This window comes from Elephantulus edwardii, unplaced genomic scaffold (assembly GCF_000299155.1).
Source record: "Elephantulus edwardii isolate Elephantulus edwardi_28Jun2011 unplaced genomic scaffold, EleEdw1.0 scaffold00028, whole genome shotgun sequence".
NCBI classification, from domain to species: domain Eukaryota; kingdom Metazoa; phylum Chordata; class Mammalia; order Macroscelidea; family Macroscelididae; genus Elephantulus; species Elephantulus edwardii.
Genome location: NW_006399778.1, coordinates 3,495,268 through 3,521,660, shown reverse-complemented (window position 1 = coordinate 3,521,660; position 26,393 = coordinate 3,495,268). Strand labels below are relative to the sequence as shown.

The 26,393-nt window shown below is 46.8% G+C and overlaps 2 protein-coding genes across 2 annotated transcripts in view; both read left to right on the top strand.

Annotated features, from left to right (window-relative positions):
• Positions 1-1,967: 1,967 nt before the first annotated feature.
• CNKSR1 (connector enhancer of kinase suppressor of Ras 1) lies at positions 1,968-13,651 on the top strand. Its single transcript, XM_006883646.1, has 21 exons — positions 1,968-2,019; positions 5,587-5,744; positions 5,848-6,029; positions 6,601-6,685; positions 7,121-7,162; positions 7,253-7,357; positions 8,265-8,324; positions 8,448-8,516; positions 8,820-8,975; positions 9,042-9,070; positions 9,150-9,223; positions 9,366-9,457; positions 9,535-9,565; positions 9,955-10,127; positions 11,606-11,679; positions 11,794-11,865; positions 12,341-12,414; positions 12,574-12,635; positions 12,718-12,817; positions 12,893-13,074; positions 13,391-13,651. Exons 1-21 carry the CDS (start codon positions 1,968-1,970, stop codon positions 13,649-13,651), a joined length of 2,133 nt encoding a protein of 710 aa, XP_006883708.1.
• Positions 13,652-14,706: 1,055 nt separating this feature from the next.
• Positions 14,707-26,393, top strand: part of CATSPER4 (cation channel, sperm associated 4) — a 27,378-nt gene continuing 15,691 nt past the window's right edge. The window contains exons 1-4 of the mRNA XM_006883490.1: positions 14,707-14,775; positions 14,884-14,958; positions 18,584-18,727; positions 24,911-25,012. Coding sequence (XP_006883552.1) covers positions 14,707-14,775; positions 14,884-14,958; positions 18,584-18,727; positions 24,911-25,012 — 390 coding nt within the window. The remainder of the gene's footprint in view (positions 14,776-14,883; positions 14,959-18,583; positions 18,728-24,910; positions 25,013-26,393) is intronic.

Sequence of the window (26,393 nt, the reverse complement as noted above, 5' to 3'; positions counted from 1 at the left end):
ATATTGTAGGCTGCAGTCCTTGACACTCTGCAGCAGGCGCTTCAGGTCCTCTTCAGTTTCAGCAAGCAGGGTTGTGTCATCCACATAACGCTGATTGTTGATAAATCATCCACCAATCTTGACCCCACATTTCTCCTCATAGAGCCCAGCCTCCGGGATAATCTGTTCTGCATATAGGTTGATAAGGTATGGAGATAGGATGCATCCCTGGCAGATGCCCTTCCCAATTTTGCACCATGCAGTGTTCCCTTGCTCTGTTCTGACGACTGCACACGTAAAGAAAATAATAAAAACTAAGGTGTGCCTGATCCAAGCTTTGATCTTTTCAGTTATTTTCTAAGTTGGACAAAGAAGAAAAAAAATGACAGAAGAACTGATCCCTTTGAATTGTGGTGCTGGAGAAGAGTACTGAATATATATCTCATGGATGCCAAAAGAACAAACAAGTCTGTCTTGGAGGAAGTGCATCCAGGATGTTCCTTCGAGTAAAGGATGGTGAAACTTCATCCTACATGCTTTGGGCATGTTGTCAGGAGGGTCCAGTCCTTGGAAAAGGACATCATGGGGGGAAGACCCTCCACAATATGAATTGATGTAATGATTGTAACAATGGGCTTGAGATCTCTGATATCAGAGATGTGAGCATGGTGTAGCATAGTATTAGGTTCAGATTTATTGTTCAGAGTTGCTTTGAGGCGTGTGTGACTAGATAGTACCTAACAACAACACACTCAGCAAGTGACCCCAACAAATGGCCCAGGTCTCTGCATTGCTTCTTGTAATCCTTATCTTTAGCTGTCTCCTTATCACTAAATATGTGGGAGGAGGTGAACCAAGGACCACCCCACAGTTTAATGATCTTCAAGCTGAACCACCACCACCTTCCAGAAAATTTAACTTCAGTTTTCCAGTCTTGTTATTTAATGTTCATAAACACTTGTTATTAGTCATACATTTGTGTATTTAAATATATTTTTATAGTAGTTATCTTTGCAGTTGTAAAAATTTTGTATTAAGCCTTTAATGGAATTTGGAGAAATTTACCATCCTGTCAGAGGGATTCATGGTAGGAAAAGAGGGGGGATTGGAAACCCTCTGTAAAGGTTTTAGAGAGGGAGGCCTCAGCAAGATGGATTGACATGGTACTCTAACAGTGGGCTCAAGTATATCAGAGATGGTGAGGACAGCACAGGTTAGTCATAGGACATAGCTATGAGTCATAGTCGACTCAGGGCACATAACAACAAAAAGTTTTAGAGCTGTTTATTCAGGTGCTGTGTGATAACTCTGAAGGCTTGCTTTGGGGTCGGGGGTTGCGCTGGCAACCCAAATGGTAGCGGCTCAAATAAATCCATAAGCTGCTTCTTCAGGGGAAAGAGACCGTCACCTCTCGAGCCATTTACAACCTCTGAAAACAATTGGATGTTAGCCAGGACTTGGTTTCGCCTCGACATTAATGAGAGAGTGAGTTTTATAACTAAAGCTATTGACATAATGAAGTTGGAATTAGCCCAAAGTCACACAGTTTTACGAACTTGTAGAGCCAGCGCTTGCATCCCCGAGTCTGGTTCCCCGACTTTTGTGCTTTGCTGATGGACTCAGCGATCCGTGAATCGGCCCCTTTTTCACCCAACCTGGGGAAAATCAGGAATCCACTCTGATTTGAACACAAAGTATTGGGCAGAATCCCAGCCCGTCTCACAGGTCACTGGGTCACCTGCCAGGGGCACCGCCTCCTAGGAAGGCCGCGGCGCCCCCTGAGCACTGGGCGGGCTCTGCGCTGATTGACAGGCGCTGGGCCAGTGGCCGTGGCAGCTCCGCACCTGGCCGGCCACGTGGGTCCAGGTGTGCTCCGGCTCCGCCCCGGCCCGCCCCGGCCCGCCCCGCCCCGGGCCTGGGTGCTGGGAGCGGAAATTCCTGCGCGGGCGGGACACAGAGGGCGCCCTGGGAGCCGAGCGGGTTCGACCATGGAGCCGGTGACGACCTGGACCCCCGGGAAGGTGGCAACTTGGCTCCGAGGTGAGGGGCGCCGGGGCAGAGGTGGCCTGGGGTGGGACACTAAGTGTGAGGCGCGTCGGCCGGTTAAGTGAGAAGCAGGGGAAGATGAGAAACGAAAAAGACCTGCTGAGTCTGTCAGTCTGTTAGTCAGTCAACAAATATTTGTAGAGCGTCTGCCGGGTATCAGATTCTGTGCTGGGCAGAGGGACGGACCAGGTGACCCTGGAGGCCCGAGGGTCCAGAAGTGGGGGTCACCCATCTCCCCAGCATCCCGAGTCCACCCGGGTGGGGCTGGGGAGGCTGCGCTTGTGTAATGAAAACATTCAGAGGGAGGCCCCGCGTTATCGCTTTCATCTTCCCGGAGCCCCAGGGCCCTGTTGGCTGTTATTAAACCCATTTTCTGCAGAGGAAAACGTCGCAAAAGAGCCAGGAAGTGATTTGCTCCCAGGCTTTGGACCGGGACCAGCTCTGGCGCTTTCCCTTCTCCCACCCTGAGGTTCTCGGGGAAAGTTGAAGGAGTTGATACTGTGGCTCATCGAGGCCGAGGAGATGCAGTTCCCAGGCTCAGCGATCCTCAAGTGGAGCCCCTCTGGCCGCAGCTGGCGGGTGGAGTGGTTTTAAGTCGGGAACTCCCTCCCAGAGAAGGGAGCCGAGTGCCCGCAGCAGCTCCAGGCCCCAGTAAGGGCAGTGATTCCTGCTGGAGTCAAACTTCAACACTGAGTTCCACACTCGGCTGTGCCACTCATCAGCTCTCTGGGCCTCAGCTTCCCCATCCATAAAACATAAAGCTGAAAAGACAGCTTTAACTGCAAAGAGTGAACCAGAGGAGACTACCAAAGGCAAAGGCCTGTATATATGCAGCTCTGTATCATCGGGAGAGAGGGAACCCAATACTTTCACGGTTCTTGAATAGGGAAGGAGTTAGTGTAGGGTCCAGGCAAGGGAGTTACAGGCTTATGAGACACCAGCATGAGGGTGAGAAGGTGATCACACACATTTCCTTGTGAAAGCTCAGTGTGGGAAGAATTTCCTCAAGAGTGAGCAAGCTACTCGGTGTCCCTGTAAAATGGGGATATGGTTCCAACTTTCTATAGATGTGATGAAAATGAAATATGTTAATATGGGTAAAGTTCTTAAAACTTTCCCTGGCACACAGTACTAGCTGTGCTACTATCCCAAAGGCTTAAAGTTAAAATCCACAGCTGCTCCATGGGAGAAAGATGGGCAGTCTCCTCCTGTGGGATTTACTGTGTCTGGAAATCTGCTGGAGGATCAGCTATGGGTGGGTTCTGATTCAACGGCACACAACAGCAGTTTATTTTTTGAATGTCCGCCTGGTACTAGGGAGTTCTGCTTTTGTAGTGTTTGAGAGCTAACCGAAAGGTCTGCAGTTTGAAACCACCAGCTGCTCCACAAGAGAAAAAAAATGTGACTATCTGTTTCCATCAAGATTTACAGCCTTGGAAACCCTATAGGGCAGTTCTACTCTTTGGTGTCAACGGGTTTGAGTTGGCTTCCCAGGCACAGGCTGGACATTGAGGGTCAGGAAAGGATGGTTGTTCAGGGCCTGTTTCTTGAAGAGCTCCTGATAAATTGGGAGAGGCAGATGTTCAATCAGGCAGTCCCAATGCCAAACAGCAAGTGCAGGTGGCTATGGGGTGCAAAGATGTCGACTCTTCTTTCATACTTTGGACATGTACCCAGGCGAGTCTGTTCCTTAGAAAGGGTTATCAGGCCTGGAAGGATAGAAGGTCAGTGAAGGAGAGGAAGATGAGATGGGTTGACACACTGACTTCAGCAATGGGCTCTAGTTTGTCAGAGATTATGAAGCTAGCTCATCCTCAGGATATGGCAGAGTGCAGGTCAGCTGTTCGAACATAGGGTCACTATGAGTCATACTTGACTTGATGACACCTAATAACAACAATATAGGAGAAAGAGCAAGTTCTGGTGGCCTAGTCTATAGGGAGTTGCACTACTAACCCAAAGGTTAAAACCCACCAGTGGAAACAAACAAACAAACAAAAAAACAAACAAACAAAACCCACCAGTGAGAGAGCTCTAGTGGTTTAGTGGTAAAAATCTGTGCTGCAATCCCAAAGGCATGCAGTTCGAATCCTCCAGATCCTCTGCTGGAGAAGGAGGGGCAATCTCCACCTGTGCTGTTAGGATCCAATTCAATGGGACACAACAAGGAAAAAAAAAAAACCAAAACAAAAACCCCACCCCTGGCTCAGCAATCTCATTCCATGATGTTTACACTCTTCCAAAAGCCCTTTGTCCTCCTTGGAGGCAAGAATAGCAAAGCTTCATCTCATACATGTTGGGGTATGTTGCTATGAGAGGTTATTTCTTAGAAGGGGACAACATGCTTGGAAAGGGCGAGGGTCAGCAAAAGAGAGGACCCCCCTCAGTGAGACAGTTTTGACACAGTGACTGCAGCAGTGGGCCCATGTGTGTCAGAAATGATGAGGATGGCACAGGATAGAACAGGGTTCAAATTTCTTGTTCATAGGGTCATTCACTACTAATCGTACCTGACTTGCTGACATCTAACAATAAAAACAAAAACTTGCTGGAGGGTCAGCTGTGAGTTGGTAGATGACAATAAGATGGAAGCAAGAGGAAAGGTCCCCAAGCTAGTCTGGGAGTCATGGGAGGCTTTCTGGAGCACAAAGAAAGAAGGAAGTGAGGGAGGGAGGGAGTTAGAATAACATTTCGGGTGAAAGGAGGAGGACCCTGAGACAAAAGAGAGCTTTGCAGGACCTATAGGAGCTATGAGGAGTTAGTGCTCTGGACATGAAGTGCTGTGTTTGAAGGGTTGTGCTGGCAGATGAGGCTGGCAAGACAGGCAGTGGCTGGATCTTAAGGGCCTTGTAGGTCAAGACATCTGGCAACAGAAATATAATGACTACTATTGACAGTCAAACCAAGAACTGGGGCAAGTGCTTGACATGTATCCTGTAATTTATCCTCACATGATTAGAAGGTAAGTGTTTTTATGATACCCATTCATAGATATTGAAACTGAGCACAGAACAATTAAACAACTTGTGCAAGGTCTAGTCCTAACTCTATATTCAGGGCTCTTATTCTCATTATCAGTAGTCCCAGGTGGAAGGACCATCAGAATTGTGTGGAGGGTTTCCTAAAACCCAGACTACGGGGCCCCATTCCTCTGATCCAGCAAGTCTGGAGTTAGTTGTTTTCATTGTGTACTTTTGTGTCAGAAATGGCCCACAGCTGACCCTCCAGTGGGTTTTCAGAGGCAGTAGGTGATTGCCCATCTCTCTCTTGTGAATTCAAACCATGTACCTTTCTGTTGAAGTCTGGGGTAGGACCTGAGAATTTGCATTTCCAAAAAATGCCCTGGTGAGACTGATGCTACCAAAATGGAGACCACCCTTTGAGAACTACTAGTCTAAACTACTTTTCAATTCAGTGGCCACATTTTGAAATGGGTAGAACACAGCCCAAGGAGCTAAGGATTCTCATTAGGAGCAGACTGATGGGGAAATGGCTCTGCACCAGTCAAAAACTGGCCAGAGAGGTTGTGATGCTCCTTGCCCCTTTCTGTTTTCTCTCCAGGCCTCGACGACTCCCTGCAGGACTATCCCTTTGAGGCCTGGGAGCTGCCGGGCAAGTACCTGCTTCAGCTCTGCCCCCGCAGCCTCCAGGCTCTGACTGTGTGGCCTCTGGGTCACCAGGAACTCATCCTGGATGGGGTGGAACAGCTCCGGGCTCTGGTGAGTGGGGGTGGCCACAGTGACTGCAGCATCCACTGTCCTGGGGGTTGTAGATGGGCCATAGCCCCTGCCAGGGAGGTCACCTTCCCACTCGCCACCACAGAGCTCTGGACTTCAGACAGAGAACCTGCAGAACCTGACAGAGGGGCTGCTGGCGAAAATTCACACCTTCCAGACCTTGGTCCAAGGCCATCTGGAGGCCTGCGCCGAGACCCCTGCTGATGTTCTCAGTGCAGCGGTGGACCTGGTGCAAGAGGCTCGTACTCTCCTTTTCTGGCTCAACAGGTACCTCAGGCTCCTCTCAGGGCCTCAGATCAGATGGCTGGTGGAGGCCCTTCTCATCCTTGTCTCCTCCAAGGTGTTGAAGGGCCTGGGAGATAAAGGACTGGGCTCTGCTCAGCGGTGGCAGAGCAGAGCACTGTCTGCATGGCTGCTTGGATACCAGAGTCCCCTCCAGCTTGTTCCTGACAGTCATACCTACAACCATTGCCAGAGTGCTTCCCCTACCCTTTCACTGGCTGTTTCTGCTCATTCTCCAGCTCCCAGCTCAAGTCCCTTCCTCAGGGAAGTTACCTAGTCTCAGAGCTCCCTGTACTTTACAGCACTCAATACAGTTGGAGTTAAACAACTTCTGATGTAATTGAGTATTTAATGTCTATCTCCCTCATGCCTAGAATATAGTAGGCGCTTGTCTCAGGTGACATTCAGTAGAGGTGTAAACCATCTCCTTTTAACAACAACCCCTCAGAGCAGGCATCACCCCCCAGTCTCAGATGAGTAAACAGTGCCCAGTGGTGAAGGGAGTTTATTGTGAAGCACAGTCCTTTAATCACTGTTCCCTTCGTTCCCCTCCCAGGTACCTCTTCTCCCACTTAAACGACTTCTCAGCCTGTCAGGAGATCGGGGACTTGTGTGGGGAGCTGGGCCAGGCCCTGCAGGAGGTAGGAGACGCAGGGGCTCACTTGGCCCAGGAGGCAGAAATAAAATCAGGCTACAGCTTTTTATAACCCATGAATCAGCATTGGATCGGATGTGAGAGCCGGGGCGAGGCAAGGACAGGGAGAGAAAACCCAGTTGCTAGGCATAGGACAGTGGTAGCATGGGGTCTCCCAAATGACAGGGGGAGCTCAGAAGTGGAGGTGGGAGAAAGGTAGGTGCAGTGGCTTCTGGGAGACTGGTATTGGGAAGCGGAAAAAAACTCAAGAGGCCAAAGCTCTGAATCCTCATAGTCTGGGTCAAGGCCTGGACTTGGGAAGCAGGGAGAGACTCTAGGGAGTCCCACTTTCCCCCCAAGAGGAAGGAGCCCCCCCTTACCCCCCAAGAGGAAGCAGCCCCCCTTACCCAAAGTGACCGTTGCTCTCTCACTTTGCTTTCAGGATTGCCCGGTGGCTGAGAAGGAGAGCCGAGTCCTGAGAATCGTGAGTGTGGGAGGTGGCACGGAGTGGGGCTCCAGGGGACCGGGCTCAGGCCAGTACCTTGTTTTTCGTTCCCTTGTTCCTCTCTCTCAGTGTAGCCACATCGCTGGGATCTGCCACAACATCCTGAGCTATAGTCCCAAAGAGCTGCTGGAGCAGCGGGCTGTGCTGGAAAGCGTGCAGCTGGACGATCCCTTGGTGAGGACTGGTTTCTGGCCTCTGACCTCTCAGTAGCCTGGACTGGGCCCTGAATTATGGCTATCAGATTCCACAGATGCCTCAGTTGTTACGGTTGAAAAGCCTTTTTACACAGATATTAAAGTGAAGCTCCAGAGCTCATCGTCATTCAGTACCTCCCCTGTCCTGAGAGGCTGCAGCTAGTGTGTTCTCAGGTTCCCTCAGCCCAAAAGCGCAGACCTGGCATAGGCTGAGGGGCAAGATAGGGGAGATAAGGATTTATCATCTGCTTTAATCTTTGACCTGTGAGGGAAATCAAACCACTAGCCCTGCTCTGGTCCTGCCCAGCTCTGTCCCTGCTTATCCTCAGCAAAGTTGCTAAAATTCTGGTGCTTCAGAAATTACCGACTTCAGTTTTCCTCTGGCTCTCAGAGGCGGCGGCAGAGGTCCAGAAAGGAGCAGCAAACTCAAGTCGTCATTGTTGTTGTGTGTCGTCAAGCTGGAAATGACTCATAGCTGACCCTCCAGCAGATTTTCAGAGACTATAAATTGCATGGGAGGAGAATTGCTCATCTTTCTCCCGTGAAGCACCTGATGGATTAGAATTGTCTACATCTGGCAGTACAGCTTCTTACCACTAGGCCACCAGAGCTCCCCACACTAAGTTAGTTGTTATTGTTAGGTACCATTGAAGTGAGTATGACTCTTAGCCTCCCTATGAACAACAGATCTATCCTGTGCCATCCTTGTCGTCTCTGACATACTTCAGGCCATTGCTGCAGTCGGTGCAGCAAGTTAGGGTAGGGCCAAATGGGGGCCAGCTCTTCCACAGCTTACCCTACCTGAGTCTTGGCATCCAGCGGGGTCCTGTCTGTTGGTCCCATTGCTGAGCTTTTGGTGATGAGCCTCCACCTCTACCTCTGTGCAGGGCTTGGAAATCCATACCACCAACAACTGTCTTCACTTTGTGTCTCGAGTGAGTCCCTCGGTAAGAGCCCACCCCTTCTCAGTTGCCCACCCCCAGGCCTTCTCATCTACCAACCCATCTACCAACCTGGCCAGCATCTGGTCCCAGGAGAGTTCACTCTCAGAACACTGTTCTCTACATCAGCTCCGTACCAGCTCCCAGCTGCAGATCCTGCCTGGAGACGAAGTTGTCCAGGTCAACGACCAGGTGGTGGTGAGTGAGCAGAGAGGTTTGTGGTGGGGTTGGTGGGGGACAGAACCAAGGGCTGGCCAGGGTGACGATGGGCCCAAGGATTCTCATGGGAAAGCAGAGTTATGGAACTGCCTTCCCTGAGAAGAGCCAGCTCAGGGAAGCTAGCGCAGCTTGGCAGAGCTAAGGTGAAGGGCTCCTGGGACTTCCTAGAGGAGGAGAAAGGTTGAGCCGAGGCAGAAGGTAGCGAGCAAGTTCTGAGTGTGAGGAGAGTTGATGTGTTTCCTCCCATCTTCTTGATGTCTGTTTCTCCCGCCCTGTCCCCAGGTGGGCTGGCCTCATAAGAACGTGGTGAGGGAGCTGCTTCGAGAGCCAGCTGGGGCCAGCCTGGTGCTAAAGAAGGTTCTGGTGCCCGAGACCCCTCCACAGGTACCTGTTCCCCCTCCTCCCCTTCGCCACCCTATCTGCTTTCAGAGCCCTTTTGTCAGCTCCATGACATTGTTTCTGGTTGTTCCTCAGACTCCTCCTCTGGCCCAGGTCTCCCCAGAGCCGCTGGCTCTGCCCTCACTGTCACCCAGGTAGCAGGCTCTACCCCTGGGGGTGTCACTGTGGGGGAACTACTGGCATACCTCATCTCCCTTTGCTCTCTCTCCCTAGTACCGTCCAACAGGAAGTCTTTGCCTTTGACTTGTCTTCAAATCCAAATCCTGGGCCCAGCTCTGCCTGGACAGGTAATTTCAAAGCCCCATTCCAGGTGGCAATGTCCCAGGCAGTGCATCTGGGTTGCCTGGCTCTGACCTCTGAACCTTGACCTCTCCCTGGGTCCTGACACTGGGCTCAGGACTTTGTTCAGCTCTCATCCTTCCCTGACAGACTCTGCCTCCCTTGACTCTGAGCCTGTGTCCATCCTTCCACCATCCCCAGGGACAGCAGAGACCCCAGAGCCCCCAGGACACTCCGAAAAGGTAAGCTCAGGGACTCAGCAAGCGTCATGGGGCTCCAGACCTACGGCCCTTCTCTAATTCCTCTATTGTCCTTCTAGAGTCCTATCCCTGGTCGGAAAAAATCAAAAGGTATGTTATGCACCTGACTGGATGGGGTCCCCATCTGGATGGGCTCTTAGAAATCCTTACAAGGCTGGTTGAGAGCCGCCTTGCCCCCTCTTCTCCCCTCCCCTCCTCCATGTACACATTTCATGCACAACCTGCCCTGAAAAACAGCCCTGCCACTGTGGCCAGACAGGCCTGGGCTTCTGGTCTGGTTCCGCTTTGAACCAATGACTTATCCTTTCTGATGTTCAGTTTCCTCATCTCTAAAATGGAAAGAATCACTTCAGAGATAATACATGTAACATGATCACTTGGGAATGCTCTTGGGGAGTGGGCAAGGGAGACAGCTTGGAGTGCAGGGTGCCTTCCAACCAGAGAGCCCTTAACTAACCTGGCTGTGCCATGCTGTGCAGGCGTGGCGACACGGTTGAGCCGCCGACGGGTGTCGTGCCGGGAGCTGGGTCAGCCCGACTGCGATGGCTGGCTGCTGCTGCGCAAGGTGCCCAGCGGTTTCATGGGCCCACGCTGGCGCCGCTGCTGGTTTGTGCTCAAGGGACACACACTCTATTGGTACCGCCAGCCCCAGGTGAGATCCTCCTCCCAGGTAAACAAGCAAGTCACCTCAGGCCCTTGTTTCTGTCCCAGTTCTACCACCCACTCCCATCTGTGGTTATAGGTTGGCCCCAGTGTCCCCATCTGTGAAATAGGAACAGTCCACAGAGGGAGCCTAGTTAATGAGCGTCAAGGGTATCTCAGGAGGGGTAGGAATCATTTTAATATAATTAGAAGTGCAACATTCTACCAACTATGCCACCAGAGCTCAGAATCCATTTTATTCTGACCATTTCTCCTTCTTCTGTTATTCTTTTCGTGGTCGTAATAGACTAACCATTCAATCATTTATTCGTTCATTGTGTACCTATTGTGTGCCCAGCTCTGGGTGGGGCAGTGCAACTGAGCATGTTGTTTGTTGTTATGTGCCATCAAATCACTTGCGACTCATAGTGACCCTATGTCCAGCAGCTCTGAACCCGGCTCTGTCCTGAGCCAACCTTATAGTCTCTGACAAACCCCCATTACCCCAGTCACTTAGTCAATACATCTCATCGAGGGTCTTCCTCTCCTGCCCTGCCTCTCCACCCTCCCAAGCATGACGTTCCTCTCCAAGGACTGGTCCTTCCTTGCAACATGCCCAAAGTATGTCAGATGAAGCTTCAGAATCCTTGACTCCAAGGAACATTCCGGCTTCACCTTCTCCAGGACAAACCTGTTTGTTCTCCTAGCAGTCCATGGTACATTCAACACTCTTCTCCAGCACCACAATTCAAAGGCATCAGTGCTCCCTCTATCATCCCTAGTCACTGTCCACTTTCTGATGCATAGCAAGCATGTAAAAAAGGATTAGACAGTACCTGCTATTCAAGAATGAGAGGATAGAAGGGGAATGAGAATGAACACACATTTGGGGACAATGTGGGAGACATATGCTATGATGAAGGGGAAACTTAGGGGCTTGTGGGAGCCCAGCAGAGGTACCTGAGGAACTGAAAAAAACTTCCCAAGAAAATGATGCCTGAGGACTAGCCAGAGGCGAGGAGGGGAACAAAAGCCTCCTTCCCAGGGTTTGCAAAGCTCAGTGGTATCAATGTGTCTTGTTAAAGCAAAGAATGCCTGGCAAATCCCTCTGTCTTGGCTGTTTATCTGGGTATCTTTGTGCCCCATCCCCCCTTATTGGCACAGAAGCCCATCCTATTATGCAACAATGAATATTTTCTTTTTTAAAGTGAACTGGGCTGGTAAGGAGGAAAATATGCAACAATGAATAAATGAAAATCCAACTTTCTGTAAACTTTCATTAAAATAACACACATACACAAAAGAAGGAATACCTCCTTCCCTGCCCCAGATTCAGCCTGAGCCCCAGGCATTGCGTGATGAGCTAAAGAGCCCAGGAGACTCCCTCTCACCACCCCACTCCCAGGAGCTCCATGGGTAACTAAGGAACTGACTGGGTCCCAAGGGTGTTGGGGTTCCCAGCTGACCTTCATGCTATGATCACCCCAGGATGAGAAGGCAGAAGGCCTCATCAATGTCTCCAACTACAGCCTGGAAAGTGGACAGGATCAGAAGAAAAAATAGTAAGTCCTCGTGTGTGAAGGGCTGGACAATGGGGCTAGCATTCTCCATCCAGCCCCTCTGGGCGGCCCTAGGTGGGAATGGCCAGGCGAAGTATGGACTCTGTCCCCCTGCAGTGTGTTCCAGCTTACCCATGATGTGTACAAGCCCTTCATCTTCGCTGCTGACACCCTGGAGGACCTGAGCACGTGAGTGTCCTCACCCTCAGCCACTAGCTTCTAAGAGTTTAGGGGAGACTCAAGAGTCAGTCCCCTAGTGGCTGGTTAAGGCTCTCACCTTTCTTAGGCTGGTTTCCTCATCTAGAGAGTGAGCTAATCCAAGCTCCTAGTTGTTAGAGTTGCTCCAAGAATTACATTAGAAGATGCTGTGGGTAAAAAGCCTCCGACATACAATGTTTTTGTTAGGTGCCATCCAATGACTCTACACTCATAAGTAACAGAGTAGACCTTTTGCAGGGGGTTTTCTAGGCTATAATCTTCATGGGAACAAATCACTGTGTATATTTCCTGCATAGCAGTCTTCAAACCACCAACCTTTCATTTTATAACTCCATGCTTAGATATTATGTACCCAAGTCTCCCTTGGCAAACAGTAAGCTTCAGTAAATGCAAACTGATGACTGCAGTTCAGTCTGTTCTCTGACACGCGCTTGCTCTCTCACAGCTGGGTGCGCCATCTCATTACCTGCATCTCCAAGTACCAATCTCCAGGCCGAGCCCCGCCTCCCCAAGAAGAAGGTGGGTATCCCACAAGAATGGGTGAAGGGGCACCCAGATCTCACATGAGCCTTTGCCTTTTCCTGAGATGGAGCCTGGGAACTCAGATGCCCCAACATTTCACCTGGCCTCCCCCAGATCCTCTAAGAATTAGTGATTTCCCCCAATGCTTCTACCCAGATTGCTACAGTGAGACGGAAGCAGAAGACCCTGATGATGAGGCTGGGTCGCGCTCAGCCTCGGTGAGTAGAGTGCTGACTGGTGATGGCTATTAGCAGGGCGTCAACTTCAATCCAATACCACCCTTTCCTCCCCTGCCTACAGCCTAGCCCAGCCCGAGCTTGGAGTCCTGTCCATGGAGACATGTCACCTGCAGCAACCCCCACACAGGGCAGCCCGCGAACTTCCTTCGGCCTTCCAACAGGTGCTGTGCTGGGATCAGGAGCTGGGATAGGGGCTGTTGTGGATACCCCCTAATCCTTCTCCCCTTCCTCCACAGACAGTGGTGATGGAGCATTAGAACGAATGGTATGGGGGCTAAAACAGGGCGGCGTGTCCCTTTTGGGCCAGCCACAACCCCTCACCCATGAACAGTGGCGGAGCTCCTTCATGCGGCGTAACCGAGAACCCCAGCTCAACGAGCAAGTGCACCGGGTGCGGGTGCTACAGAGCACACTCAAGGTCAGTTGTGGGGGAGCCTGGGCATGCCAAGGAGCTGGGCTCAAGGCTTCAGGCTCCCACCTCCACCCTGGTCCAGGCTCAGCTCTGCGCTCCATGGTGCCAAGGAGCTCCATGCTGCATGGAAGGGCCAAGTTCTAGGTTCTGAGTTGGGATGTTAACTACTAGACCTCTAGCAGGAGGCTCTAGATTCAAAGATCTGGGCTAGACTAGGCCAGGTGCTGGGTCCTAGACACTGTGCTCCCGGGTTAGCTCTGACCTTGAGCTCCACCCTCCTTCCTGGGCGGCCATGACCCTTTTGCCCCTATTCCTCTCCTAGGCAAAGATGCAGGAGCTGCAAGTCCTGGAAGAGCTGCTTGGTGACCCAGACCTGACTGCAGAGAAGTTCCGACAGTGGAAGGAGCAGAACCAGGAGTTGTACACAGAGGCCCTGGGGACCCGGACAGTGGTGCAGGCTGAGGGCAGCTCTCCGGTCCTGACCTCTGACACAAGAGAACAGTCCACATATCCCCTGCCCTCTGACCCTGAGGAACACTCCCATCTGTCTTCTGCCCCGAAAGAGCAACCTCCAGCCTCCTGACCACTAATCCCAAGGACCACCTCTACTCCTAGTCTCTGACATGTGCCTCTCACCTGTCTAGGACATCCTAGAGCATCCTTGGGCTGTGTTGGAGGCTGGAAATAGCACTAATCCATGGTTTCATGTCAAGCTAAACCCCTCATTCTCCTGGAGTGGGGTAAAATAAAATGAGCTTTGTGCCACTCTCCTCCCTTGCCAAGAAAAGAGCAGGAGACCTGGCCTAAAAGAAACTCTCTCCCCCAATCCTGCCCTCCTCAGTCCCTTGTGTTTCTTCCTCAAACTAGATCTCTACAGATATTCTGTTTATACAGATACACTTTCAACCAAATAAAAGTAAATTTCTCTAAAACCAATCTTTATGTGCCTTTGACTTCCACATTACAGTCAGGGACTGGGATAAAAAGCTTTTAGACTGAGGTGAACATCTTGGCCAAAGGGTAAGTCCACTGTGCGTCCATTGACTTGGGCCTTGTCCTTGGAGCTCCCAGCCTGTCCAGGGGATGCACTGGGGACCCATGGCTGGTGAGGACCTCAATCTTATCATCATCTCTCCCTAGCACTTGGAGGCCACAGGGGACAGAGTTAAGGGGACACTGAGGTTCATGTTGGGAAGGGTGCTGATGCCCAGGGATACTGTGCATAGAGGGCACGGTGGCTAGCCCTGGAGCCTGAGCAAGTGGGTTGTGGTCACTGGTGGGAGGTGTGTAGGCTGAGTTCTGCTTGGAGGAAGGCCTGAATGAGAGACCTTTCTCTTCTCCCCTCATCCCAGTCTCACCTTCAACTTCTGGACTCAAAGTAAATCATCCAGTCTGGTAAAAGACCTGATTTCCTCCATCAACCTCTGGCCTCTGACTCCAGCCCAACCCTTCAGCATCCTTATCTTCCTCTGGATTCCTAGAAATTGGGGCAATCAGAGGAGCTTCCCTCTGGGCTGGAATTCCTCAGTAGAATGTGGAACTAGAGTTCACAGAAGCCTCTATGATATCACCACACGAGGGAGCTAGGCCGCGTGGAATGAAGTTTTTTTTTGAAGAGGAGGAGGAGACTGAGCAGCTATGAGCAGCATTAAAAGGGCCTGGTGGCAGCAGTGGACAGACACCAACATCAGACCTTTGTCCATCTTGGTAAGTGGCTGCAGCCTGCCTCCACTGCTGGAGCTGGGCCCCCTGGGGCAGGATGACATGTGGCAGGAACAGGGACTATACTGAGGGGCTCTCTCCTTACCCCTGTAGAGGACTCGGCATGAGCCATACAACAGGCAGGAGGAACAAGTACTCATCAGTCGCCAAGATGTCAACAGTAACACGGTAAGGCTGGAGGGGATGCTCTGTATTGTCCCCTCTCCAACAATGACCCTTCTGTGGCTGTGGCTGTGGCTGTGGCTGTGCCTGTGGGATGGCAGCCTTATATCTCTCCCCTGGCCCCATCCACCTTCTTAACAATCCCCTAGAAGCTCTTCCCCAGCAATCATCCTTGTAGTGATCTCTCTCACAAAGTCTGTTCTGTCAATGCTCCTGAAAGATCCCCTATAAATGACTCTCCCATAGTTATCTACCAGCTGTTGTTTTGTGTCATCTAGTCAACTGTGACTCATAGAGACCTTATAAACAACGTATCTGAACCTGGCTCTATCCTGTGTCATCCTCACCATTTCCAATATATTTGAGCCCACTGCGGCAGTCACTGTGTCAATTCAATGTGTCAGGGGTCTTTTTTTCCTATGCTGACCTTCCACCTTTCCGAGCATGATGTCCTTCCCCAAGGAATAATCTCTCCTAGCAGCATGACTAAAGTATGTGAGACAAAGCTTTATGATCTTTGCCTCCATGGAGCACTTTGGCTGCACCTTCTTGGAGACATCTGTTTGTTGTTTATTTGGGTTTTGTCTGTTTATTTTTTTGTTGTGTACCATGGAGTCGATCTGACTGGCACAGGAGCAGATTTCCCCTCCTCCAGTGGAGCATCTGGTGGATTTGAACCACACACCTTCAGGATTGCAGCACAGCTGCTAGCCACTGGACACCAGAGTTCCACCTGTTTGTTCTTTGGGCAATTTATGGGATATTCAATACTCTTCTCCAGCTCTACAACTCAAAGGCATCACTTCTTTTTCTGTCATCCCTATTCATTGTCCAAGTGTTTGAAAATACCATGTCCTGGACCAGGCGCACCCCAGTCCTCAAACTGACATCATTGTTGCTCAATAAGTTGGAAAAGTCCCTGGCTACAGACTTTCCCAGTGCAATATGTGTCTTCATCTCCTGACTGCTGGTACCAAATGTATTGATTATGGATCCAAGTAAGAGGAAGTCATTGACACTTTCAATATTTTCTCTATCATGATATTACCTATTGATCCAGTGGTGAGAATTTTTGTTTTCTTGATGTGTTTTCTTGCTCTGCTCATATAGCCTTTGGTGTAGTTATAGGTTTCCCACAAACACAAGCATTCTGGGATTTCCATTCTTTTCAGTGTGAGCCATAATTTGTGGGGTTTTTTTTTTGTTCTTGTTATGTACCATCGAATTGGATCCAACTGACACAGGAGGAGATTGCCCCTCCTCCTCCAGCAGAGCATCTGGTGGATTCAACCCGCCTGCCTTCAGGATTGCAGCACAGCATCTTGCCACCAGGCTACCAGAGTAATAATTTGTTTTTATTCACACAGCCAACTGTCTTTGTTGTTGTTATTATGTGCTGTTGAGTCACTTGTAATTCATAGACCCTATGCACAATAACTCTGAATCCTGCTCGATCCAATCTCACTGTCTTTGACACACCTACCCTCATTACACCAGTTATTTTGTCAATCCATCTCATCCAGGATCTTCCTCTCCTTGTCCTTCAACCCTTCCAAGCATGATATCCTTCTCCAAAGACTGGCCTCTCCTGGCTGCATGACCAAAGTATGTGAAACGGAGTCTCAAAATACTTGCCTCCAAGGAGCAGCTTGATTTTGCCCTCTCCAGGACAGACCTGTTAGTTCTCTTGATAGTCCATGGTATGTTCAAAACGCTTTTCCACTACAATCCCAGAGGTTCACGGTTTGAATCCACCAGATGCTCTGCCGGGAAAGGAGGGACAATCTCCTCCTGTACCAGTCAGATCTGATTTGACGGTACACTCACACACAAAAATAATAAAATAAAAAAACAAAACAAAAACTCTTTTCCAGCACCACAGTTCAAAGGCATCAATTATTCTTGTGTCATCCTTGGTCATTGTCCAGCTCTCTGTTGCATAGCACATAATTGAGAAGACTATGGCCTGAATTAGGCACCTTAGTCTCTAGACTAATATCCTTGCTCTTCAGCAGTCTAGAGAGGTCCCTGACAGCAGCTGATTTCCCTAATGCCATTCGTCTTTTGACTTTCTGACTGCTGATGGGAAGAGGTTGATTGTGGCACTGAGCAAGCTGAAATTGTTAACAATCTCAATCTCTTCTCCATCTATCATGATGCTGCCAATTGGCCCCATGGGGAGAAGCTTTGTTTTCTTTATATTGAGCTTCAATTAATATTGCAAACTACAGCCCTTCACTCTCTACAGCATATGCTTCTGGCCCTTCTTAGTTTGAACAAATAAGGTTGTGTCATCTGACTAACATAGATTGTTGATGAGTCTATGCAAACATCTTTGCATAGTTAATAAAGCTCAAATAGACATTCTTCCAGTATTCTTTACTTTCAACCAAGATCTATCTGATGCAAGCAAAATTATCCATGGTGCCACAGCCTCTTCTAAATCCAACTTGAACTTCTGGCAGTTCTCTGTCTATGTACTGTATTGGTGTTTTTTAAATGATCTTCAGTAGAATTTTGCTTTTATGTGATATTAATGATGTTTTCAATGATTTCCACATTCTGTTGGATCACCTTTCTTGGAATTTGGATCAAATATAGATCTCTTCCAGTCAGTAACTGTCCTCCAGATTTCCTGGCATAGACTGGTGAACATGTCCAGGTCTGCATCTGTCATTTGAAACATGTTAATTGGTATCCCATCAATTCCTGGTGCCTTATTTTTTTGCCAAATTCTTCAGTACAGCTTCATCTTCTTTCTTCATTACAGTTGGCTCTTGATCATGTGGTACTTCCTGATATTGTTCAGTATTGGCTAATTCTTTTCGGTACAGTGATTCTGAGTGATACTTCCTTGATCATTCAAGATTGCCCATAGCATCTCTAAGTATTTTAACTTAAGTCTTGAATTTTTTTTTTTCAGTTTGAGAAATAGAGAGCAAATTCTTCCCTTTTAATCCTCCAATTCTAGGTCTGTGCATATTCTGTTAAAATACTTTGCTTTATCTTCTTGAGTTGCCCTTTAAAATCTTCTGTTCAGCTCTTTCATTTGAGTATTTCTCCCCTTTATTTTGGCTTCTTGATGCTCTAGTGAAATTTTTTAGAGTCTTTTCTAACATTCATTTTGGTTTTTCCTTTCCTCTCTATCTTTGTAATGAATGACCTTTTGCTCTCTTCATGGATGATACCCTTAATGTCATTCTACAAATCATCTGGTCTTTGGTCATTGGTGTTCGATCCTTCAAACTGTTGTTAAGATGATTTTTAAATTCAGGTGGAATAGACTCAAGGTCATATTTTGGTTCTCGTGGTCTTGTTTTCATTTCTTCAGCCTCATTTTGAACTTGTACATGAGTAATTGATGGTATCTTCCACAGTCAGCACCTATACAGACCCCCAAAAGAAACTCCCTTACAAGATTCCCCTAAAGAACTCCCAGCAGTGACCTATTTTCTGGACCATTTAGATTGTGACCTTTGCACTGATGTCCATATTCCACAATCCCATCTCGGGCAACTCTCACCCCCCTAAAGTCACCTTCTCTGGGACTCCCACTCATTGAGAACAATGTACAGACAAAAGTCTCCTAGGGTGACACTTGTCTGAAGAAATGTTAACTTTCTTCTCCCAGGATGCTTGGGACTTGCAGGAGTTCATCACTCGCATATATGTTAAACAGCTGCTCCAGCACCCAAACTTCCAGCTGCTGCTGGCCTTGCTGTTGGTGACCAACGCCTTCACCATTGCTCTCCGCACCAACTCTGTCCTCGGCCAGGTGGGACACCAGCCTGACCTCCGCCCCCTCTGACTCCGCTGGAAGGCCTGAGGCAAGGCACTTCCCTCTCTCCGTCTCAGGCCCCTTCTCTATCCCATGGTGGTCATTGGATGCTCTTCAAGCACTGTCAGCTCTGATCTTCTAGGGTTTTAGAAAGAGACTAGGGAAGACTTCATGGTGGAGGGGGCTTTGCAGCCTGACTTTAAGAAATACATTGCATCTGTAGACGAAGGGCAGGCGAGGAACAGTGTGAGCTGAAGCAGGTAAATAAATGGATTCAAGCATATCAGAGATCATGAGGATGGCACAGGATAGGACAAAGTTAAAATCCATTGTTCCTATGGTCACTGTGAGTCATAGTCAACTCAATAGCATCTCACAACAACAACAACATTTTGGGGGATGGCATCCAATTTTCAGGCATCAACAAAAATCTCTGTGCCAGACATTGTGCTGATTGCCAATATGTTGTTGTGTGTCATCAAGTAGGAACCGACTTATAGTTGACTCATAGCTGACCCTCCATTGGGTTTTTAGAGGCACAGCAGGAGATTGGCCATCCCTGTCTCAAGGAACAGTGGGTAGATTTGAGCCACAAGCCTTTGAGATTGCAGTGCAACTTCTTACCACTAGGCCACCAGAGGGCCCTGATTGCCAGCACAGCAAACCCAATTCTTGCCTCAGACAGCTGTAAGCGTGTCAGAACAAATGCCGGAGTGTCACACAAAGAGTCTGGACGAGCTTAAAGAAGACAACTGAATCTCCTCTGGGAGGTCATAGAAGGCTTCCTGGAGAAAGTGATGCCCTAGCTGAGAGTGAAAGATGAGTAGGGTTTGGCCAGGCAAAGAGACAGGGGAAGAGTGTTTTGGGTAGAAGAGACAGCATGTGGCACAGTGCTACATGTCCAAATACCATGTAACTTTGATCTTATCTTTGATACTTTAATTTCCTGTAAGTAGTAGCTACACACATGAATTGTGCTATTTAAAATAAAATATTTTCTAAATCTAATTCATTGCCTTTGAGTCAAAACAGACTGATAGCTAGCTGACCCCTCAATGAGGTGTGGTCGCATGAGAGGAAAGTGTACATTTGAGAGGTGTAAATCACATGTAAGGAAATTATCCAACCTTCTCCCTGCGAGTGCTCGTAGATTTGAACACAATGGCTTTGTTAGCAGTGTAACTCCCTATAGACTATACAAGCAAAATTCCTGCCACCAGACTCAACAGAAATGAGTTTTGAGAGGATTTTTAAAATATTTGTAAGGGCTTGATTGGACATTATAAATCATTATATTAATCTATAGTAATGTTATAAAATAAAATGTCTATGAATGACTGGATAAAAATATGTTGGATATAATATTCTTTGTATATTTTCACTCGAAAAGGAAAAATCCAGTGTGGTAGCTGATGAGTTCATAGGGGACCGATCAGTGGTCAAATTATTCAAGGTCATTAAACTGAGGAAGACATCTTTTATCCTTATGTCAGGAAATAGGAAAACATTTAAAGTATAGAACAGACATTGAAGATGTATTTTAGGGGAGTTCTGGTGGCCTAGTGGCAAGAGGCTGCACTGTAATCCCAGAGGCATGTGGTTCGAATCCACCAGAAGTGCTGCTGGAGTAGGAGGGGCAATCTCCTGTACCAGTCAGATCCAATTTGACGGTACACACACAAAATATTATTATCATTTATTATTATTATTATTATTATTATTATTATTATTATTATTTAAAAAGGTATTTTAGAGAAAACTTAGGACTGCCTTAGCATGGAAGACGATAGGACATGAACTAGGACAGTAGCAGTGAGTGTAAAGAGTTAGATGCATTTGGGAATTCTGTGGGAGTTGAATCTAAGGACCTTCTGAATTATTAATGCTAACACGTAGTTAGCACTGACTATGCACCAGGCACTGTGCTAATAATGTGCTTCACATATGTCATCATCTCTTGCATGTAGAGAAAGAGCGAAAAAAGTTGAATTTCTGACTTAAACAACTGTACAGAGGCTAGTGCTGTATTTTGGGACAAGGGGACATAGAGGGAAAAGCAGGTTTGGGGAGGAGGTGCTAGGGTCTGTTAAGTTGTGTTGTATTTAAGGTGCCTGTGCAATATCTAGACTACATCCCTGGAGTTGGATGTAACCTGAAAGTCTACAGAGGGTAGTAGCTGGAGACAGATATGAGATGGAGATGCAAGTGTGAGAGGTGTCAACTTATAGGGTGACTGTTGCTGACTCTTAAGAGAATGACTGTGATTGCTCTGGAAGAGAGTGTTGAGAAAGCACAAAAGGCCAAATCAGAGCTTTGTGGAAAGCCTCCACATAAAGGTGGAAAATTGAGGCAAAGGTTAAAAAAGGTCTAAGGGAGAGTAGCCAGTGGAGTGGGAGGAAAACCTGGAGTACATCATTGTAAATATTGGCAACAGGGTCAGTGAGGCAAGGATTGTGAAACATCCCTTGGATTTAGCTGTTGTAACTTTGACTACTTGGCATATGATTAATTTTAGTTTGTATCAAATTCATTTGGTTGACAAATCCATTATCTGATTTTTGTTTTGTTTTTATCTTGAAAGTGGTGAACACTTTCTTCTAGGAGATTTTATTCTGAGACTAAAGAATGCTGTTTACGTTCTGTGTGTTTGTTTTATAAGAAGGAAACCTGACATTCTTAAATTAGTGGAAGTAGCACAGAACTAATGAAAGATCTTGGGCCCATCACTTGTTAGCCAGATATGAATGAAGTCAGTCCCTGAACTGTAAAGTGGAAACATTTCTCTTTCTTACTTCATTAGATTATTGAGAGAATAAAGTGATTACTATTAACATTTTCTGAATGTGTGTTTTTTGCTAGTCATTATTCAAAGCACTTTATTTATTTGAGAGTTCTGGTGGTTTAGTGTGTAAAGAATTGTCAAGTCAAATGCAAGCAGTTTGAAGCACCAGCTGCTCTGTCAGAGGAGAATAGGCAATCTCTTCTACAATTTACAGTTTCAGGAAACCTGCTGGGGGGTCAATTATGAATTGGCTCCCACTTGCTCATATGTAACGACTTAGACAAGAGCTGTCTCTGATGTGATGGAGACCAAAACCCAATTGTAAAGATTTACAGCATTAATAGAGTGGTGGGCAAATTCCAACCCATTGGTAGATCAAGACATCAAGGCAAAGTATAGAGTACCAGGATATTTTTTTTAAATAAATTTGTATAAATACTTGCTTATATATGTATGTATAGAGAGAAAACAGGGAAGGATAGAGGGTTTGTAATGTGTGTGTAAAAGAGACAGAATAGGTTAAGATGTAAAATATAAACTATATTTCTTATTGTTCATCATAGCAAAACAATTGAAAACCATGGTGTCAGATAGGTGTCCATGAAGTTAAGATCCTAGAGCCTATGAATGTGAAACTTAATTTGAGCTTTTATCCTGCAGAGCACAGCAAGCCATGGAAGGAAGGCTTGTATGTCAGGAGGATAACTCTGATTTGGCCATGTTATTGCTGTATGCCACTGAGTCAGAACCAACCCATAGCTGACTCTCCAGTGGGTTTTAGGGAGATAGTTAATGTCACGGGAAAAGATTGGCTATCCTTCTTTCTCACACAGAGCAGCTGGTGGATTTGAACTGCATGACTTAGAGACTACAGTACAGCTTCCTGCCGCTAGGCCAAGTCAGGACTCTTTCAGAGACCTATTGTTTCTAGTGCCCAGGAGAATGAAACTGAGGTGAGACAACGTTCTTCTTTGTTCTGGGCAGACATCTCTGGCCTCTGACAATCCTTTGCTGATTTGGAAGAGGCAGGGAGCCTTAATTTATCATCTGGGTTTAAGAAGCTCCACTCAGCCTGGCATGAACCAGTAGATGAGTAGTAGCAAGTGTGGATAAGCAGGAAGCCTCCATATGTGGCCTTGTGGCACTGTGTCTTTTGGTCATGAGGTTAAGGCAAGAAGGAGTCAAGGTGACTGCAGTGACTGTCAGTAGAATTGAAGGGCTGGGGGATTAGTGGGGTCAAAACTGGCTTAATAGAATAGGATCTGGGTTGTATGATAATGAGATGGGTTTTGACAAACCACAGGCTTCTAAACCATTATCCATTCTTCTAGGATGTATCCAGAATTCATCATGTAGAGAATGAGGAGTTTGTTCAGGCTTGACCTAGGGGGTTTGTGGAGCTGGGTAGCAGAAGTGGTTGGGACAACCAGAAAGGGGAAGATGGAGCTTGATATCGTCTATCCTCAGGATCTAGTGCTTTCCTTCCTTATCTCCCTTTCCCAAATATCTTTTCTCTAGAGGTTAGGGATTCCTGAGTTGATGCAAGCAGTTAATGCATTTGGCCATTCAACAAAAGGCTGATGGTTCTAGTCTACCCAGAGGCACTTCAGAAGAAAGGCATCATGATCTATATATCTAAAAATCAGCCATTGAAAACCCTATAGAGAGATTTCTATTCTGACATACATTGGGTCTCCATGAGTTGAAATTTACTCAGTAACTCCTTAGGGATAGGGTGGTAGTGGTTAGAAGTTAGGAGCAAAGATTTGTAACCAAACATCAATCTTCGTCAGTTAGTTGTGTGACTTTGGGCACCTGATTCCTCATCTCTATGACAGAAACACATTTGCTGTACAGTTGTACACCTATTGAAAGTTGAGTGGATAAATATATTTGTGGTGTGTGTAGCCACTGGATTTTGAATTTTGAAAGATGGGTTCTTCTTGTTTTGGTTGAGGATCGGGTGTGGACTGGCTGGTTGGTGGTTTTTGTTTGTTTTTTTTTTTCACCCACAACCCTGTGTGAGTTGCTTGGATTTGCTGGATTTGGCTAACAATGAGCTGTTGCCTGGAAGCCTCTTGTTTAGAGCCTATCAGGGACTGGGCACAGGCCTGCATATTGAAAAGTCGGTTGGGCCAGAGGGCCTTAGGCCTGGTTTTAATTGTGTTTAGAATGAACATTCTTCTAAGTGGTACGGCACTAGTCTGTCAATTCTCTCTACTGAGGTAATTTGGTGTTGCTGTGATACTGAATGCTGTGCCAGTAGTGTGTCAAATGGCATAATGACCATGGTGGACAGTGTTTGGTGGAGCTTCCAGATGAAGAGAGGCTTGGAAACAGGAGTGGCATCCACTTCTTAAACAACATTCCTCTGGAGGTCAATGAACTTAGGAGAAACGACAAATAGTTATAGAACAGGATTCAGGTCTTTTGTAATAGGGTCCCTGTGAGTTGTGCTCAACTCCACTGCACTTAACAATAGCAACAATGTACAACCAAACACTTCATGGGATTGCTTCAATGTTTTGGAGGCTTAGATTCATGGTTTCATTCTGTTGTACCTCTGATTTCAGACTTTAGTGCTTGGAGTCTTTAAAGTGTGAAAGTAGCCATTCAGTGTCCAATAACTAGTCTCTATTCATCTGGAAAACAGAGGACAAAGGAAGGTCAAGAATAGGAAAAGAAACAAAATGTGTGTGGCTAATTCCCTCCATGAACAACTTTGTCTTGAGATCAAGAGAACTGTATAAGTGCCTGCTTACAATTACTAAACATTTTGATAAAAAATTCTATAGAAAAATACTGATCAAAATGGGGGAAATGCAGAAAAGAATTTAAAATTCTCACAGAATCCAGACTTTGTGGAGCTATAGTGGCTGGATACATCCCTGAAACTAGTGCTTTAAGATAATTTCCAAAACTAGAATTAATTCTGTGCTTAAAATCAAGCAATAGTCTAGATTAAATAATAAAAAAAAATAGTTTCTTTGAGCATTGTGCTCTTTTTAATATGGGCTCAAATTGATAACAGCAAATAAAAAATTATATACGAACTTTAGGAGATAGTGTTTATGGGAGTGGAACAACCTGGAAAAAGAGGGTAAGAATGAAATGTCTTGAATGGGCGTGATACTGTGTATATTCTCACTGACAAAAGTAAAAGAAATTCTATTTTAAAAATTTACTCTGCAAGATGATGTGGGTGGTAATGTGAAATGATATGTGTGTAGTTTTAGCACTTACCTGGTGCGTACATGGAATGTGCACTGTAAAGGGAGCAACGAAGATGTTAAGGATGAAGCGCGGCAGTAACACACGCTGGGTACACCGCTGGTGCCCTGCCCTCTCTCCATGCACTGACCTCTCTCCTACCCTCTTTTTCTCTGTTTCCCATGTAGAAACATTATGAGTTGTTCTCTACCATAGATGACATTGTGCTGACCATCCTTATCTGTGAGGTTCTCCTTGGCTGGCTCAATGGCTTCTGGATTTTTTGGAAGGTGAGCTCTTGAACTCCTCCCTACTACTGACCCTACTCCCTGGGACTGCCCGTACACCCTGCTCCTGCCCCTTTAAGCATGAATGAAAGTGTGTATGTGATGTGGGATAGTAGGGTGTGGTGTGATGTGGTGTGGAGTGGTGGGTTGTGGTATAGTGTAGTGTAGTATGGTACAGGGTAGTGTGATGTGTACTATAGTGTGGTGTGGTATGTATGGTACAGTATAGTGTAGTTTAGTGTGGTGAGGTGTGGTGTGGTGTGATGTAGTGTGATGTGGTGGTGTGGTGTGGTGTGTGGTGTGGTGTGTGCGGTATGGATTGTGTGTGTTGAGAAAGATGGAAACAGAAATAGACTTTCTGAGATGTGTCAGAAAATGAAACAGTGTAGAAATGCAATTTCTTGGCTTCTATTCTTTACTCCTGACCTCTCCAACTCTGTTATCTTGGTAAAAGCTTCATTTCCTTATCTGAAAAAATAGATTGAGGATAGTCATCCTAAGATAATGTTCTAGAGCAAAGGTTGACGAAGTTTTTCTGTAGAGATCCATGGAGTTCTGTCCTCAGCAATGTCTTAGTATCTCACTTAGATCTTTCCTCTTTCTCAACCCAATCGAGTTACCATAGGTAATTCTATGTATGTCAGTTCTATTACTGTGCTCCATAATTTTTTTTTAGTGTCTGATCTTCTAAGATACTCCAGGGTAGATCTGAACTGTCCACCTTTTGGTTAGCAGTTAGCAGCAGCACATTAACTGTTTGCACCACCCACAGAATCCAGTTTCATTCACATAATCTATTTATTTCCTCTTCCAGTCAGTTGGCCAAGCGGTTGTCCTTCAGATTTCTTGACACAACTTGGTGAGCACATCTAGGGCAGCATCCGTTAGTTTAAATACGTCAATTAGTATACCATCAATTCCTGTGGCCTTCTTTTTTGCCAAGAAGCTTGAATTTCTTCTTTCATCATCATAGGCTCTTGCTCATATGTTGCTTCATGAAATTCTTCTGTGTCTGCCAATTCCTTTTAGTACAATGATTCTGTATACTCTTTCCATCTTCTGTTAATACTTCCTGGATCATTTGATATTCTGCCTAAAGCATTCTTAAGTATAGCAACTTGAGGTTTGAATTTGTTCTTCAGTTCCTTGAGCTTAAGAAATACTGAGCGAGTTCAGCCCTTTTGATTTTCTGACTCCAGCTCCTTGCACATTTTGTTGTAATACTTTACTTTGTCTTCCCGCTCTGCCTTTTAAAATCTTCTGTTCAGCTCTTTAATATCTTAAATTCATCCCTGTGCTTTGGCTTCTCAGCACTCTAGTGCAATATTTATAGTCTCTTCTGACATCCATTTTTGTCTTTTCTTCCTCCTCTGTCTTTGTAATG

What these genes read in the sequence shown, in the direction of transcription:
- CNKSR1 (XM_006883646.1), top strand. Translation starts at nt 1,968, where the DNA reads ATGGAGCCGGTGACGACCTGGACCCCCGGGAAGGTGGCAACTTGGCTC. An exon ending in CTGCCCTCACTGTCACCCAG is followed by an intron (nt 9,071 to 9,149) that starts GTAGCAGGCTCT and finishes CTCTCTCCCTAG; the next exon opens with TACCGTCCAACAGGAAGTCT. An exon ending in CCCCAGGACACTCCGAAAAG is followed by an intron (nt 9,458 to 9,534) that starts GTAAGCTCAGGG and finishes TTGTCCTTCTAG; the next exon opens with AGTCCTATCCCTGGTCGGAA.